Source organism: Cygnus olor, chromosome 3 (assembly GCF_009769625.2).
Source record: "Cygnus olor isolate bCygOlo1 chromosome 3, bCygOlo1.pri.v2, whole genome shotgun sequence".
Lineage (NCBI taxonomy): Eukaryota > Metazoa > Chordata > Aves > Anseriformes > Anatidae > Cygnus > Cygnus olor.
Window position 1 is genome coordinate 31,598,359 of NC_049171.1, and position 18,824 is coordinate 31,617,182.

General features: G+C 37.2%; 1 protein-coding gene across 2 annotated transcripts in view; it reads left to right on the forward strand.

Moving 5' to 3' along the window:
* SMAP1 (small ArfGAP 1) overlaps nt 1-18,824 on the forward strand; it is a 92,743-nt gene that overhangs the window by 59,848 nt on the left and 14,071 nt on the right. For both annotated transcript variants that reach the window (XM_040553529.1, XM_040553528.1), the window contains one exon: nt 10,552-10,636. In XM_040553529.1, coding sequence (XP_040409463.1) covers nt 10,552-10,636 — 85 coding nt within the window. The remainder of the gene's footprint in view (nt 1-10,551; nt 10,637-18,824) is intronic.

The following is an 18,824-nucleotide window of genomic DNA, read 5'->3' on the forward strand; positions in this document are numbered from 1 at the left end:
GTTCATGTAACCAGAATGTGGTTCTAAAGCTGAAGGCATATTTAAAACAGCTTTTAGAAATGCAAGCCACGTGTATTGCATTTCACAGCTTGCAAACTGAGGTGCATTAAAACACTCCCACTCTAATCTGATTTATAGATGTTGTAATGGGACGGTGGATCAGCCACAGCTTTACGATGGATCTGTCCGGATTTTCTGCTTTAAAATGACTTATCAAAGATTTAAAAACAGGTTTTATTGGATTAAAAGTAGAATGCTTTGGTTTTATGTAATCAATTTTCATGACCAGATTAAGACAAAACAGGAAAAGGCTTGATAAACAGCTTTTCCTAGTGCCTTATATGTCCTTGTAAGCAGGTCCTCAATTCTAGGTTCAAAAGCAGTCATTTCAAAGATCTTGAGCTGTAGCAAACTCTGCACATATCCTTACCCCCAGAATCCCTATAAAACTGTTTCCTTACCTCCAGAATCCCTATAAAATTGCTACCTCTGCATGCAGGCTGTGGGCCTCGCCTCCTCAGCAGTGTTGCCATCCTCTTCAGGTTCCTACTCCTTGTGACTGTTACCTAGCGAACACGCAGTCTTTTGATGCTTTCCTTCAAGTGCCAAACTCTTGGGAGAAAGAACTTGTCCCCTTGCTTCAGACCCTATTGTGAACTTGTCAGCTTGAAAATGAATGTATACAATTAGTGTACCAAATGCGGTTTAGATCTTTTTAATAAGTAAATCTTGCACTTGCCCTTGAAATTCTTATATTCAATCTTAGACATTTTGCCTGATGTCTCAGCAGTAACTGTAAAAAATAGGCATCTTCATTTTAAGAAATTATGCTTCTACATTGTGTACGTTACTTTGAACAAGGCTAAAAGGGCCTCTGAGAGTGTCTGATGCAGATGCTAGAAAGGAGCTAAGTATGAGACATGAAAGGTTTTAAGTTTTCTTGGAACACATTGACTAAAGTAAATGAGACCTGAGCTAACATTTTATGTTCTGTTAAAATGGTAGTACCGGGTGGTCAAGACACGATAACAAAAGAATAGTCTTAATCCACTTTCATAGATATTATTAACATCTTAGCCTTGACCCAGATAAAACTATATTAATGGAGCAAGATTAAGGTGCAGCTGTCTGATAGTTCAGCCAGGAAGTTTTTCATTCAGGTGACTAAAGATATGACACATTGTACGTTATCTTCTACTAGGACTGTCCTGGTTTGACTCCAGCGGGCAGCTCACCACCATGCAGTCGCTCACTCACACCCCCCACAGTGGGATGGGGGAGAGAATTGGAAAGGTAAAAGTGAAAAAACTCGTGGATTGAGATAAAGACAGTTTAAAGCAAAAGCTGTGTGTACAAGCAGAGCAAAACAAGGAATTCATTCACTATCTCCCATCAGCAGGCAGGGGTACAGCTGCTGCCAGGAGAGCAGGGCTCATCACGGGTAGTGGTACTTTGGGAAGACAAACACCATCACTCTGAACGTCCTCCCCTTCCTCCTCCTTTCCCCCAGCTGTTATTGCTGACCACGACCCCACCTGGTGTGGGACATCCCTTTGGGCAGCCTGGGCCAGCTGCCCTGGCTGTGTCCCCTCCCAGCTCCTGGGGCACCCCCAGCTCCTCGCTGGCAGGGCAGCATGAGGAGCAAGAAAGGCCTTGGCTCTGTGTGAGCACTGCTCTGCAACAACTGAAACATCATTGTGTTACCAAATTATTTTAATCAAAAATCCAAAACACAGCACCATACCAGCTACTAGGAAGAAAAATAACTCTATCCCAGCCAAAAGCAGGGCAAGTACTTGCCCTAAGCCGTGAAAATTTAATGAAATCCAAATACTGAGGTTTTTAAAATGGAAATTGAGATCAAGGACAACTTAAAAATGTTTTCCTTCAGTCTGAATGGCCTTCAAGTGTACAGATTCCAATTTAAAAGTGTTTCAGTTTTGTTGGTTTGCTTGATATAAACACTCTAAATTAGATTACCTACATCAGCATGAGTAGTTCAGTGTCTGAGAGTGATTCATTACAATAATCGCAATAGACTCTTAAATAATAAAATCAGAACTTCCCCTTGGAGTAACTGTTAGTTTGAGGCAATTCTTCTTTAAAGAAGAGTTGCAGCCTTTTGTTCGGTTGACATGCAGTGTTTTTTCTCTTGATTAGAAATGCGTCAGAGTTTGCATGCTGAGACGTAATCTGTACAACTTCAGAGTGATACCACTGTAGTGTCTCTTGTGCTTCAATGTAGTATACTTGTTTTCTGGCTCTTTTATTTATTTATTTTTTCAATTTAGGCAAAATGGAAGTTCATTTGCTAAAGGTATCCTAAGTTTTTGATGTGTCAGTCTTGTTATTGAATTTCATCTTATTTAGTTACAAGTCTGAGAAAAATCCTGATAACTTATAGGAAGGTAAACAGAACAACACATTTCATTTTTAACTTGATTTAAATATAGTATTATGGAAGAATTTATCTTTTACTTATTTACTTATACAAAAGGTACAAAAGATGTAATGTGTTCTTAAAAAAATCTGGGATTTCTGTGAGTGATGCTTTAAATAGATACTGGCCAAACTAACTGGTATAGTGAAAGTATATAAGCTGTCAGAAAAATCCCACCTACTGCAAGCTTATAGTAAATGACTAACATTATTTTCTCATATCAGAATTCTCAAATGTTTATGCTGTCTTCAAAAGTTTTATTGCAAGCAGGTAATGAAGAAGGAAGGAATCCAATTACTTTATGCACAAGGCATGAAGTTCCTACCTAATAAAGAGCAAAGGAGGACTTTTGTTCAGTAAGCATAGAGGCATCTATAAGCTCTAGTGAGTAAACTGGAAATTGCTTTTAAGTAGGTTAGGAGTGATTTTCACTAAATTATTTGATGGATCTTCAGCTTTCATAAACCCTCATGTAGGTAAGGTAGAGTACAGGAATAAATGCCTGAGTGGGTCTGATGTATATGAAACAAACCAAATTCTAGATTCATGTGCATTTTTCATTGAAGCATGAAATTGAGGAAAATGTTCAGAGAGGGCTTTTGTGTGTATAATGTTTAAGTATGAAAATAGGAGCAGATAACTGGACTGGACAGCTGATGGATCAATCTTTGACAGTGATTGATTCCTTGCTTCAAAGGAGGAGAAGAGGGATTTACAGTAGTAACTTATGACTGCTCTTACTTTAAACTTTTTCTACTTCAGAGCTACTTGTCATAGGCTTACGTCTTGCACCATGTATGCTACCCCTTCTAATACTTCTCAGCTAAAGTAAATGAGAATAAGGTAAATTTTAATCCTAAATGCTGTTGTCGAAACTAAATGATTTGCATGAATATCTTGTGGTAGTGAATTCAGCAAAAGTTCCATTTGTTTTTTAAAGTATTTTTTCAGTTTTACGTTTCTGTTGGGTGTCACTTCCCTTCTAGAACTGTTGAACCCTTAAAAATTGTACATATGAAGTAATTGTCATGAAGTTACAGAAGCAGAAAATGGACACTCGAATTACCCAGCATTATTCTTTTATCCCAAAGCCAGTCATTTACGGTGAAAAATAACCACAATATGTTCTCTGTGTGCTGGCACTTTTGAACCTACCCTTCCCAAACAAGTTTGTTTCACCATTGTGAGTTTTATGCAAAATGTCCTCAGCTGCCTCTGTCAGAGGAGAGTAATCTGGTGAACAGGAACGTGCAGATAAGTAGCTTATAAATGCAGAGTTCAGACTGACCTATAGGCTTTGCAGTGTGTAGTCACGTCTGAAAATGTTCTGAAAGGACTGCAGTGTATGAGTAGTGTGTCCTTAAATCATTTCACAAACTTGGATTGATTTCCTATTTTGTTACGATAATGATTAAAAAGAGAGAATGGGGGTAACTGAAGAGCAGTGGAGTAGTTATGAGATCTGAATATTCTTAGTTTTCTTATTCAGGGTTTAACTCACATAGGAAGACCTGACGTCGTCTGTTCTGTCCTCCAAGCAAGCTGGGATAAAGCTTTCCGTTTCCCATTCCCCTACCCATCTTGTACACCTCGTAGTCAAACATCCACATGGGCGCTATCCTGCGAGTCAGGGAAGGACAAGCTGGTTTTTTGTTTTGTTTTGTTTTTTTTCAGAAACGGAACATGGGTTCCAGCAATAAACCTTGTAGTGTCCTCCTACCTGTGTGAATTTAATAGATGTGTGACTGTTGGTCAGGGTCAGGTACTGACCTTTCTTCTTGTCTTGCCCATGAGGATAACCATATCCTTGTAGACAACATCGTACGTGCTGAACTGTAATCTTTGTGCAGAGGAAGGGGGAAGATTGACTTGGCAATGCTTTCGTTATTTCTCTTTCCTCTGATGAGACAGAATGAATTATTCATTTAATGGTTATCTTCAAAAATAGCTGGCTGAACAAAATCTGATGAAGTGCCTGACTGAGACAGCAGACTCTCTACAGTATACAACTTAGGCTTCAGGTGTTACTTACGGGGTTCTTCACAACCCCATCTCCTGTAGAGCTGCTGTCTATGTCTCTGGGAGAAAACACGGTTGTTGTTCAATGAAGTGGGAGTTTACCTTTGGATGAGGCTAGTGCGAAACTGTGTTAAGCTTAAACTTAAGGCTTTGAGGCTTGTGTATGCTAGGCTTCGATGGGAAAACAGATTGGGAGCTCACTGTGATTTGCACTTTCTTGGAGCTGTGCAGGTGGTGCTCAGCAATGTTCAAAAACACTGCTGTGTTACCAACGCTGTTCTAGTCAGAAATTCAAAGCACAGCACCGCACTAGCCCCTCTGAAGAAAGTTAACTCCATCCCAGCCAGACCCATACAGGCAATTTGTTTGCAAAATATATGATATAAATCAGATTTCAGTTCGCAAAATACATGGTATAAATCAGATTTCAGTTCTCTTGTCCTTGTCAAAGAACTGTTCTTATTTACTGGAAGATTTGCCTTACAGGAACATATAAGAGAGAAACAAATCTATAAAATCAACCCTAGACCTTGATGTGTTATGGAGTAATTAACATTGTCACTTGCTGATTTATTTGGTTTAAACTAATTCAAGAAAAGTGTTTCACATAAATGAGATTGAACTAGAATGGTGTTATTAGTGTTATATTGAGAGCAATGCATTGTTGAGAGTTCAATAAAATGTAATATTGGTTTATACAAAAGCTTTGCTTTTTGAATCGAGACCTAGTAGGGACAAATAAAATGATTTATTTTTTGCTGGTCTAAACTAGTATTCTTACAAAACCTGTTTTTCAAATTAAACCTTTATTACTGCACAGAGTGAGAAAGAATAGCAGAGGAGAAAACAGCAGTGCATCATTAAATGTAGGTTGCTGAATTATGAGTTATTCTTTCACAATGGAATGGAAAACTTTCTCATCCTATGAAAATAGTGCAGTTCTCTAGAATGATGTTCTTTTGATCTTGGAAGGATGTCGTCAGAATTTGAGCAAAATAAAACTCAAAACTTTGATTTCAGTACAAATATTTTAAAACAAAAAAAAATCTTAGCCATGAAATGTTAGAAAATGAGAAAGATGGATAAGTGATTTTGATTATATAATACCTAGCATTGCTATGGATTAGAAGCAGACTGGTGTGAATCTTAGGAAAAATTACATTACATAAAATTATTCAGGCAGGCTTAAGCACTTGCTTAAAAATTGTAATAAATTACAGATGGCCTGATTTTATTCACAGTTGACTGCTTTTTATAGCAATTAGGACAAGAATTCTGTTTGTGATAGCTTCTTAGCACATAATATTAAAGTTGACCAAGTTGCAAAGTGGAGGCATATGCAGATTGCATCTAATGTTCTGTCTGCTAATTTCAAGCCAATTAACTTCTAGTGAAGGTGTGAGGAAGTTAAGATCCATATAGTCATTTCTGTATTTCCATTTTACATAAACAGGAAAGAGATGTTTCTTATTATCTGTAGAAGATATTTTCTCAACTGCTCATTTTGTTTGTTGGAAGTAAAGTTATGGAAAGTTCCCAACTAATTTTAAATACTTGCTCTTTAAATACTAAAATATTATTTATTTTGTTACCTAAGGACTACTTGTGAATAAAGTTTTAGTACTACGTTGTCATGGTATGTTTTTATTGTATTGTAGATGGAGATTAATTTGGGAATAAAATTGGGAGTCACTCATCACTGGATAGTAAATAGAGAACAGAATGAGAGCAAAAACTTGAAGAGGGAGTTGTTTCCATGATAGCAACTTGATCAGTTTTAAGCACGCAGCTATGTTTGTCTTACTAAAACGCAGCCACTACAGGTACTGTGATTACCTAAGGTTCTGACAATTAGTTTACCTCCTAAATATTAAACCAAAATTCAGGTATTCTATGAAGGAGTAGCATTTGCATCAGTCTCAATGTATCACGCGTTCTTTTCAGAGAATAATAAAGGGAAATTCTGATCAGACAATAGAAGAGCGAGCTATTCTTGACCTCAGTCCATTCTTACTCAACTCCTGTTAAGTACTCACCTTTCCATATCATCCCATACATACTGGTATGCCTCTTGGTATCCTCATAGCAACTGTAACCTCTGCTGCAGTTGAACTTGATTGTTTTTCCCAGTTTTATTAAGTATGGAAAATGAATATCACATAATATTTATGCAGTAGATACTTTCATTTCATTGCTGAAGCAATCTTCAAAGGTGTTACTAAAAATGATCTCTCAGAGAGAGCTTCAGGAATAGGCTATAGTAGATGAAACAAAATCCAATACAAAGGAACGATTACTTATAAATGAGAGAACTCATTGGTATAAAACCAATCCTAAAACAGTGGTTTCTGTGCATTCAGCATCACATCAGCTAAGATGGACGAGCACTTTAGAAATCAGTGTTTTATGCCAAGAATTACTTGCCTATACTCTTCCACAGAAGACTGCTTTAGCCCCCTTCCATTGAGAACTTAAAACAATGTTAGGGTGCTCGAAAGCATGGAAGGCTTTCAGCCTTAGCAAAACTGTCTGGCAAGAGCAAATAAAATAGCTGATGATTTCTACGTGATCTTTCTTTTGAGACAATCATAGAGTGGTTGAGGTTGGAAGGGATCTCTGAAGGTCACCTTTTGAACAGCATGTTGAACAAAGAGTTCGCCAGACAGCTTTCAGCAGCTCCAGGCTGGGAGACTCCACAACCTGTGCCAGTGCTCTGTCACCAGCACAGCACAGAAGTGCTTCCTGATGTTCACACAGAACCTCTTATGTTCCAGCTTGTGCCCATTGCCTCTTGTCCAGGCACTGGGCACCACTGAAAAAAGCCTCCCTTCAATCCCCTGGCTGAAAAATCCCATCTCTCTCAGCCTTTCCCCATAGGAGAAGTGCCTTAAATCAACGTACTGGCCCGTCACTGGACTCTCCCTAGTCTGTCCATGTTTCTTTTGTACTGAGGAGCCCAGCACTCCAAGTGTGGCCTCACCAGCACTGAGTAGAGCGGAAGGATCACCTCCCCAGACCTGTTGGCAGTACTTTGCCTAGTGAAGTCCAGAATACCATTAGCCTTCTTAGCAGCAAGGGCACATTGCTGCCAAGGGCCCTTTCTGCCAAACTGCTTTCCTGCTGGTTGGCCCTCAGCTTGTCCTGGTGCCTGGGGTTGTTGCTTCCTAGGTGCAGGACTTTGCGCTTCTGCTTGTTGAACTTCACGAGGTTCCTGTCAGCCCATTTCTCCAGCCTGCCCAGGTCCCTCGGGATGGCAGCATGACCCTCTGGTGTACCAGACACTCCTCCTGGTTTTGTGTCATCTCCAAACCTGCTGAGGAGCACACTCTGCCCCGTCATCCAAATCCTTAACAAAGATGTTGAACACGACTGGACGTAGTATTGGCCCCTGGGGACACCACTAGTTACTGATCTACAAGTAGACTTCATGCCACTGATCACCACCTTCTGGACCTAGCCACTCAGCGAGTTTTCAGGCCACTTCACTGTCTGCTCATCCAGCCCGCACTTCATTAGCTTCTCTACAAGGACCTTACAGTAGATGGCATCAAAGGCCTTACTGAAGTCTGGGCAGACAGCATGCAGTGCTCTCCTCTTTCTACCATGCTAGCTGTTCCATCACAGAAGCTTTTCAGATGCGTCTAGCATGACTTCCCCTTGGTGAATCTGTGCTGCTCCTTTTTAACCACATTTGTCCTTCATGTGCCTAGAAATGGTTTCCAGGACCAGCAGGTCTGTCACCTTCCCACGGGTCGAGGTGAGGCTGACTGGCCTGTAGTTCCCTGGTCATCCTCCTTACCTTTCTTAAAGACAGCAGTGATAGAAGAATGTACTTAAGTAAAATTTTAAAAGATAATGGGGGGGGCGGGGGAATGGGAGGAGGATTACTGTATCTCAGCTAGATATTATCTGTGCAATTGCAGAAAATCATGATACCCATGCTGGGTCTCAGTAATGATTCTTTCCCTGCTTCTCTACTGAAGAGATTTGCTTTATGGATGAAAATTGGAAGACTTGCCAATCTGAGGAGCTGTATAAACAGCTGAAGTATGCAATAACTGCTGAACAAGCGATAACTTCAATGGATTGTTGTTGCCCTCTTCAAAACAGGGGCTAGGTTTTTCTTAGGGCAGAAAATTCCAAGTCATGTTGGATACCAAGCTGACAGCAGGGGGGGGTGCAAAATAATTGACTTCCAAGAAGCTTGTTGTGGCGTCAGGTTTTTCTCAATGACACTTGCAAATAATCTGCTTTCAGTTATCTCAGAATAATTTAAAGCTTACAACATTGCTTGGTTTCAATAGATGCATGAAAATGAGAACAACCTTAAAGTAAAGTGTAGTGCCTGTTTGTGACAACTGTGAAAAATGGAAATTTAAGGCCTGTGTATGGAAGACCTTTGATGCTCTGCTGTTTGCAAGGGCAGTGTTTCAGGAGTATAGACTAGTACCATAAAGATTTAGTTTTTCAATTAGAAGTTGTTTATATATGATATGAAGTAAACATATCCAGAAATTGCTGAAACTGTGTACTTCACTTATAAAGCCGCACATACTGCTATGCCAGCCTGAAGTATGTTTAAAATGGTAGCCCCAGTAATTGTGAAGACTCCGCTTGAAAGTAAATACACAAATACTGCCTACCTGTCTCTTTATACATGACTCCATTATAGCAGATTTTTATGCTATTTATTATTTATTTGATGCTGCTTTGTCTCCTATTTTTATGCAGCCTTTTTCCAAAAGATACTACAAAGAGTGATTAATCTATTAGTGGTGTCAATAATTAACAATAATTGCTGTGATATTCTAGCAGACTAGTAATAGTAATAGACTGAGATGAATCTTAGTGCAGCAGAAGTCCCAAGCAGCCTTTTGTCATGGTATATGACACTGCTACAAAATTAAAGCAGGTCACTAATTGAAACACTAAGTTAAAGCAATTTCACTGCCTTGTTATGCAGTTCTTTAGCCCATTGCATGGTTCTGTGCACACTGCATGCAGGGATTTTTTTTGCTAGAGCAAATCAATATTTCTCTGAAAGATGAGCAGGGATGAGTTTGGGTGTGCAGGTTCCTGTTTCCTGTCACTGCAGATATTTCCTCGAGGTTTTCGATGGATACTTGCTTGTTTCAGAGGGGTGTCAGTAGTATGTTGGGTTTTGGGTAGTCTTGAGTTCCCTCACTGCTCTTTACAGACACCAACCTCATTTACTCTTTATTCCTAATTTGCAGGAGAGGAAAGGATTATGTATACAAAGATAACTCCATACCCATGCAGTGAAATATGTTACAGAACTGTAAAATTCTCCTAATACTAAATACTAAGATTTAAGGACTTCAGCAACCTCAGCAGACTCAGTGGCTCTGTCAAAGGCAGCTATCGGGATGATAAAGGTGCGAGCGAAGCACATTTTCTTGATCTCAGCCCAGTGCCCAGCCTGACAGTACTCTTCTGCTGTCCTTCAGGAATCGGTTCTAGTTAAAAGCCGTGCAAAAGATGAGAAGTTTCCTTCTCCAAAGGAGACAAATAGTGTCACGTGCCTTCAGGTTTACAAAGGACCGTGAAAACATGTCTATGTGGAAGCACATCTGTGCTTAGCATCTATAAAGTCAGCACATTCTGCAGATACTGTTTTCAAGAAGGGTAAATAGTGTCTGTCTTTAGTCTGCTTCTGAATTTTTCCTACAAGCTTTTGAAAAATTGAACTTTTTTTCTCTTTAATGATGCAGAACGGCATAGTTTGGATGCTGAAGTTAGTCAATAAATAAGAGTATAGACAGATTTCTGGCTGGTGCATGATAAGCGGTGGCTCAATTTAAGATTTCAATTTATTTTTAATTTATCCTGGAAGTTTTATTTAAAAATTGATTACATATCAGTGAAGGAATAAGGATAATGTTTTAGAGTAATACGCCTTGTCCTTTATGACCAAAACTGTAATTTATATCCTTATAAATCAAATTCATTACAATAAACAAATGCAGAAAAGAGTTTTTATTTCTGATACTGGAGCAGCATCTTTCACGGGAATTTTTAAGCACTTTATACTTTTCAGAAAATTTACTTGTGATTTTTTTTTCTTTCTAAAGCCACAGAAGAAGGAGGATCAACAATTAGAAGCTAAAGCAAGTCCAAAAAAGTCATCAGAACCCACTATTGACCTTTTAGGACTTGGTAAGCAATAAATAATTACCTGTTTTTCTATCAAACACAGATACATCATTTTATATTTTAATAAATATTCTCTCTGCTTACTGATATTGTTAGCTGAATTTGAAAACCGTAAGATTGAGTCTCTGAATTTGAAACTATAAAGGAAAATGCCATGGGGACGTGTGTGTATCAATACTTGTGTTTTGCTAAGGAGAGTAATGAGCTCCTGTGGGAAGGGGAAGTTATCAAAGTGATCTTCAAAGGGCTTGCGGATGGTGGAATTTCAGAGTTTATGGTACAAGCATACTTTTTAATTGAAATGCTGAGGTAATCTGAATTGTATTTCTCTAAAATGCCTTATATCTAAAATCCCTATCTTAGTTAAAAGAACAATAAAATGTCTCACTGCAACTGACCAGTATCTTGTAAAATTAAATACACTGGGCACTGCTTTGTCATACACTGACTGTGACAGTCATTCAGTTTTATGTGATACATCTTTTGTTTTCTTGACTGGCAGGTAACCATCAATTTGTCTTGTAAATAAACTGTTTCGGACATTAATAATCTAATTTGCAACATCTTCATATGCTACCGTAATTTTTATGTGTTTCCTCTGCTTGTTGAAGGCCATATTTCTATAATATATGTGTTTACCCATTGGATAGAAGCAAAACCTAGAAAAACAAAATATTACAATAATTACGTTAAATCCCTTTTATTGTTTGAATTATTTGTTTATGAATTTGAATATTGTTTATGAATTGGGAGTGGATATTAGTATATTCAATTTAAACTATTCTAGATTTCTACATAGTTTTTACAGGGTATTGCATGAGGCAGATAAGCTTTTAAAATGTAACTATTTTTCTAGTCTGTAGTACAACCTGGAATTTGTTGGAAAATGTTTTGTTGCCTTTCTTAAAAAAAAAAAAAAAAACACTTTTGGGTTTAAGGTAATAATGTTACAGCAAAGCAAAAAGTGTCTTCCCTATTTTAGAATTTACACTGGCATTCAGAACGCAATTTATTTTCCCTCTGTATGCAGAGTAGCTGTGAAATACTGTTTTTGTACTGGTTATGCATGTGTGTTGTGGTCCGTATCTCATCCCAAGTAATCTGCTACTATAGGCAAGCAAATCTTCATTAACACAGTAGAAGTTAGATTATGGATATAGAATGAACTTGTTAAAAACAAAAGTAATTCAGACGTCACGGAAAACTGGTCCCCCTTTCTTTTCCTTTACCAGACCAACTACCTAATTAAGAATTAAAATTTAATCAATATGTGGTTCTGAGGCTGTCAGACTTCTGTGTCCTTTTAGTTATTGTTTGAAAAGAATCTTGGTAATGCCGCTTTATGATGCGGTAATGAACTCGGATCACATCGAGATGTAATATGCAATAGAAAGAGAATTATAATTGTGTTCAGCAGCTGTGGTTCTTCATTGTAAGGAAGCATAGCGAGATACACAAAGGGCAAAGTTTATAATTTGTATTGTAGCATAAAATGATTTTAGAGGAGGGGGTGTTAAAGACTTCTTCAGTAACAAATTGAAAGGCAGTGTAATAAGTTAGTATCACTTAGAGTCTGCTGAGCTACAAATGAGATGGATTAATGAGAGCAGACCTGCATATTTCATTTGGAGAGTTGTCTTCTAATTAATTCCTCCAGTCGACTACTTGTTATTAATTTGTTGGTTCAGATAGTATTAAAAGAGAGATCACTTCAAAACAATATATATGCCATACCAAACAATAATAGAGTGGACACGATTGTATAGCTCATTTTTCTTACTGAGTGGACACATTTCTAATAACAGTGATTCATTCCCTCAGGATTTTATTTCTGCAAATGGAGAACGATAGTAGTTTTCACTAGACGGATCAGAATCACTTGTAATAGCAGATTAAGTAATTTTAATGGATCATGATTTATGCTAGAAGAATTCTGGCTTTCAAAACAGCCTGGCCTCTTGTGGAGTATTTTCTTGAGTAAAGAGTAGCTTTGGCTATTAAGTTAACCTCTGGGTGATTGCTTTTTTTTTTTTTTTTGTCTCCAGTACTTTTTTTTAATAGTGAACTCATCAGAAGGTAAACCTAATCCTGTGTAATAGGACTTACCCTGAGAAAATGAGAGGCAGTTATAGCTAGACAATATAATTTTCTGGAAATATTTTTTTATTATTATTTTTCTTTACAAAATGCAAAATTCTCAAGGTAATATGCCTGGGCAAATTGCATCTTTAAAACTTGTAATAGCAGCAGAAGCATAATGCAGAAAAATAGTACAGTCACCAAGGATTTCTTCTGAGCTTTTAAAATAGATTCATATGGTTTCCTTGAGTTCGTCCTGTTCAGGAGGCTATTACTGAGATAGTGCTTGGAAATTCAATTTTTGATGATCCAGCTACATAAACATTTGTGCCTTTTGGCCTTTTGTTTCAATGTAGATTTTAATTCAGTAATCCGCAGACACAGAAAGGTGGGAAACAGACATGTACAAGCTAAATGTTCTTACATTCTTCACAAGCAATAGTGACAGTTAATGTTCTTGCTGTGCTACCTCAAATTCTTTCCTTTACTTCCCAAGCTATGAGGAATCGCAGCCTATTTCTGCAGGCTAAAACTGCTGCTCCTTTTTGTTATTGATCTCTACAATTAGTTGGATCTTGCCCACACTGAACACGAGTGCCCTATTGAGAATGTGAGGACTTGGAAGTTAATGCCAAAGTCGGTAGCATGGGATTTTATAACATTAATTTTTAATAGGGGAATTATAGGAAACATTTTTTCAGTTTGAAAGTCACAGCATGTAAACCGGAGTTGTTCAGCATTTAAGTCACTGTCACTGCTCTCTCCATCTCAGTGGTGTTAATCTTGCATTCTGTGCTGCTTGGTGCCTTGGGGTTTTCTCTCACAAGAATTCTCTCCACTTATGTCAGATCAATAGAAATAAAGACAATTTAAAGAAATATTTGGAAAAAAATATAGCTATGTAGGATAGTGAGAATCTTTGAGAATCTTTTTTTTTTTTTTTTTTCCCTGAATACTATTATGCAGGTAATTTGGGGCCATTCTGTTTGTCAGCGTATGCCACTTGAATTATTTCAGCATTACATGAATACAGAAAAAAGTGAGAAGTTAATATTTTTAAACTATTTTACCTTACAGAATAATGAGAAAAAAGGAAAGTGCATGTTATGTATTCTGCACCATTTACTGTGTTTAGACATGCCTTTTATAAACCAGTTAATTGCACATCCTTGATTAATCAGTGTAGTAAGGTGTTACAAATAATCAGGAGAAATTGAGTTTTATTATTTTGTGTGGTTGGCCTTATTTTTTTTTTTTTAATCTTCATGCTTATTTAAGATACTCCTAGATATACCATAGTTAATGTACTGCTGGAAAGAAGCTCTAATACAATAAACCAGAATACAGTATTATTAATAGAATGGAAGGAAGGCATCATTATGGAAGGAAGTGGTATCCTCATGGAAGGAAGCTATCATTAATTGAATGAGATGTGCGGGGCATTCATCTGACGTGGTTGGAGGTAAAGTAGGATATGCCAAAAGCTGCATATCTGTCTGCTTGTATGGGGGAAACATTCTGTGAAGGAATTCTGTTAAGTTTTGAGAGCCTAATCATAGTATGAAATGTAGCAGGATGTTGCATATGAGAGAGATGCACTTGTGTCAGTGCTGTCTGGCGAGTACCAAAGCAGCATCGTTGGTCATAAATTGGAAAGCTGCATTTACGAAATTAAAAAAATACATTTATAAGTACATAAATATCATATGCTTATATAGATACATGTTAATATTTATAGTATTGCTGCTATGTTAAGATCATGTTTAGGTAAGCAGTGTATCCACCCAAAATGAAAATGTTTACAGCCACTCAGGGCATGTGGTATTGTTAGCTTTCTGGCTTTCCACATTTCATTTTGAGAAGTATTATATAGAAACAACCTTCCTATGAGTGCTTTTTCACTTCCGCAAAGGTTTTAGCAGTAAACAACGTTTTAGTAATGCAGTATATAACTCCACAATAATTTGGGATACTTGTTTATATCTCTGTCCCAGATTTTGTTTCAAGTGTTCAACTATTTTTCTCAGTTCTGCCTTTTTAATAATTTGGTGAAATAAATAATCATATGCATACTCAAAATCCTATCTCCTTCCCTTGCAAGTTTTAGTATGGCTGTCATAAATATCTAGAGAGATATATGTTAAAACACATGGCAGCTTAGTAACAAAGGTCTTGTAAATAGCTTGTCCCATAGAAAATCAGTTTCAGAAACATAATGCAAAGTTTAAGAATAAATCTTCTTACGGTGCCTTTGAATCTCTTCTGTTGGTCACTTCCACTGTTGGCAAAGAAAATTATACCACATATTAATGCTGTGTATTAAAGCTTTCATAACAAAAGGCAGCATGACTTGGAAATTGTAGTGTCAGAAACAAGTAAAATGTATACAGAAAAGCACTATAATGGTAAATCCTTCACTTACTGAATATATCCTGGTAAATGGCTTTTGTTTCTACTAGCAAATTTAAACAAGACTTCCTAATCTGAAAGCAGAAGCAGCATCTGCTGTTGTATAGCATGGCAGACAGCAGTCAGATACTAACTGTCATATTGTCATAAATGTAGAAAGAGCAAGTTTGGGACCACAGATAGGAACAGCAATGAAAACCAGCATCTACTGTCGTAGGGTTGAGCCACGTCTTGTGCTTCATCCGCAGCTACTGATGAGGATGAAGTGATGGGTGTACTGTTGATTAAAAGTGCTTTCCAAGTAACTCTGTGATGTCTCCATAAGACTTCTGGTGGTTAAAGCTATAAATTTCTCAGAATATTCGGGCAGGCCTATATAACTTAATCTGTTTTTTTGACTGCTTCCCAGAAAAGACTCCAGGCGTGTTTCCTTCCATCTCTTCTACTCATCAGTTTTTAATGGTAGGCAGCAAAAGTTGAGTAAGAAGTAATATTCTTAGAATAATTTAGAACTCAGAACTGCACCGCACCATCTTTTGTATACTATAGAAGTACTTTAAAGTGAGGAGAGAAAGGAGAAAGTGCTTTCTAATCGATGGCCTGGTGCACTGAGGTTGAGAATATCCAACATGTGAACTACTACACTGAAACACAAGTTTGTGTATGCCTGCATGCATATATTTAAATGAAGACAGTAATATTGCTACAAATGATAAACAGGATTGAAAACACTTAGTTTTTTTTTTTATATCCTGAAATTTATCACGTTCTGGAATCTTCTAGTTTCATTGTGGAAAAATGTTTTAGGAATCACTTTTTAATAGATATAAATATTCCAACCATTATGTTTTTGAGAAATTAGTAATACAAGATCTCATATTATTCCAGAGTTGAACTATGTTGTAAACAGTAATTCAAAATGACTGGCTTCTGCACTGAGACAAGGAAATACTCATTTTTAGTCTAAAATTCAGTAAGAGATTGAAAGTATGTACATTATCAAATAACACTCTCTGAGAATATGTATAGCTGTTAAAACAGCTTTCGACTGATCTGATGAAAACCTGGGTTTTCATAGTACTAATTTATAAGCAGGTTATTAAATACTAGAAAGAAAACGTGCTCTTGCAAATGTGTTCTCCCAATGAATGCTCTAACATATGAAACGTTTGTTTTACTAAATGATTATGTTTAAATTTAAAATTTTAAGTCTTATGTTAAACATTTTTACATTCAGGGAAACTGAACCACTTTGGAATATAAGATTTTCTCTTTAATACATGTGCCTCACTGAGAAAATGAGAACGTTAAATTATTAATTCTAGAAAAATCCTTTTGCGTGAAAATTATGCACTGTTCATTCCTAAATTTATCTGAAACAGTCAACTTTTTGGGAGATGTTTTTGGAACTGCCTGTCTGCAGAATGACCTCAAATGAATAGAATACACTGCCAGAAGCTTGTTACTTGTGTGCAAATACATTTATTTGCATGTATCTTAAAGCACGGTTGTGTATGAACGGTGGATCAGATTATGTGTATGGTGTCCGCTGGCTTCCGGTCATCAGAACAGAAATAAGGAAAGGAGGAGACCTTCATAGCTAAGATGTAAGCAGGTTTGCCATAATCACAGATGACTTTGTGTAACTTTGTTTTTCAGAATTGTTGAAATGGTAATCCTCCCAGCAAAGTCAAATCATGACACAGGAACTAAATTGGCTGATGTGGCAACTGCAGTCCTGTTGTCATTGTTCAAGTCACGAACTTATTTAGTATAGAAGATCTAATATGACCAAGCCATTCCCATGGCCATCTTGTCTGTGTGGAGTTCTTGGGTCTTCCTTAGTCCTCGCAGACAGCATAATTACCCTTACAGACTTTGGGGAACTTAGGACAATAAACACACATGCCGAGGTTCAGTTTCTTGAGAGTGCTGCTCACTTGCATCCTTCCTGTATCCCTGCCTTGTAGGTATTTTGGTCTTGTTACTGGGTCTGCATGCCTTTGCTGGCATGCACAATTTGGTCTGAATTTCCTATTGATAGGAAGTGGATTTGAGAATTAGCAAATACCAAGCTATTAATGTCCTTGCTTGATACCGAATCAAGCATAAAATCGTGTTGTGTATCTGAAGTAGTCACAAAAGCAAGCATACAGCTTTCAAAGAATTGCAACCCAGCACCCTTCCACGTGGTTGTTTCCTAATTCCCTGTGCAAAAAAGGTGCAGTGAGTGCTTTAAAGTATGCTGGGGGTTTTACATATACCAAAGCTGTTCTGTTGCAGTTTCTGTAGCAGCTATAGCCATGCCACATTTCCTGTACTTACAAAGGCACAAAGGTTAGCATCTCTAAAGTAAGACAAAATACAGATGTGGAAGGATGGTGGTAACTTTGGACACATTTCACATTGACGGATTTTGACATTTGTGACTTCAGTGTCAGCTTTTCAAATACTTAGCAGTAACAGTCTGTGCTTTTAAAATAAATATTTACAAGCAGCGTGGCCAAAGGGGTGGGGGTGTCGTGGATGGACGGTGGTCCATCGGAGTTTGAAGGCAGGCATCATTGAAACGTGAAGACATCTTTTGTGGATATTTTGGACTGACTGTTTCCGATGCATTGACTTCTAATACAAGTTAACAGCTAAAAATCTTGTCAGCTCTTCTGTGATAGCCTAGAAACCACTTGAGTGAGGAAACTGATGAAGTGTCTGGTGATGCCTTCAGGCTTCTTCCAACTTGTCAGCATCCTGGGCTACTGGGAGCAGTAGTCTCCAGCTGCTGGCACTGTTGCAAGTTTGCATGTGACTGAACAAAATAATGAAAAATGAGAATATTCTACATGCAAGATGACAGATCTTACTATATTCAACCAGTTATCCGTGTTTCTGCAAAAAAAAAAAAAAAAAGAAAAAAGAAAAAAAAAGTAGAGGAGCAAAAGGAGATCTTATTTCTAATTAATAAACTTACTCTTTTATTCTATTATGTCTTTAATAAAATAACATACCAATTCCTCTATGATTGTTTTCCAGATGGGAAAGAATGCTGCAGTTATTTAAGAGATGGACTTGTAGTATTTTAAATAAGTGTTGGAAGCCTCTTATGATTTGCTTTTAATTAAACACTGCATTTCAACAATGCTCTTCACCAATCAAACCACTTCTGTGCCTTTATTAGAGTTCTAGAAATTTTAATATACCAAAACCTCACATCTCCCTTCTTGCCTGTATTTCTCTGTGGTAGCAAGGCATATGTTTTGTGTGTTATCACTAGATTGCTAATGCTGATATTCCAATGATAGACCTCTGCTCTGGAAACAGATCTTTTCACTATGGTCAATAATTTTCATGGTTGTAGGATACTGGAAAACAACGTCTTACAGTGTAGTAAAAGGAGCAAGTGACTGTTTTTTTCTTAAATAAATATTAACTGTTTTTGAAGGTTCTTGATGTTTTTTAAGTTTAAAAATGGTGATCTGTATTCTGTGTTTTAAATTTGTAATATATTACTGAGAGTCTGTAAATGTTTCAGAAGTTTCTGATAGATATATTTGAAGTTAGCTACCTATGTGTAACTGTATGACTTCAGAAAAAATCCTTTAATTAGAATTCTACATAAATTAAAATTTGCTTTACAGAAACTTACTCTGAATAATGAGAACAGTCTTATCTTAGAAATTGAATACATATTTGATGGCAATGGGGA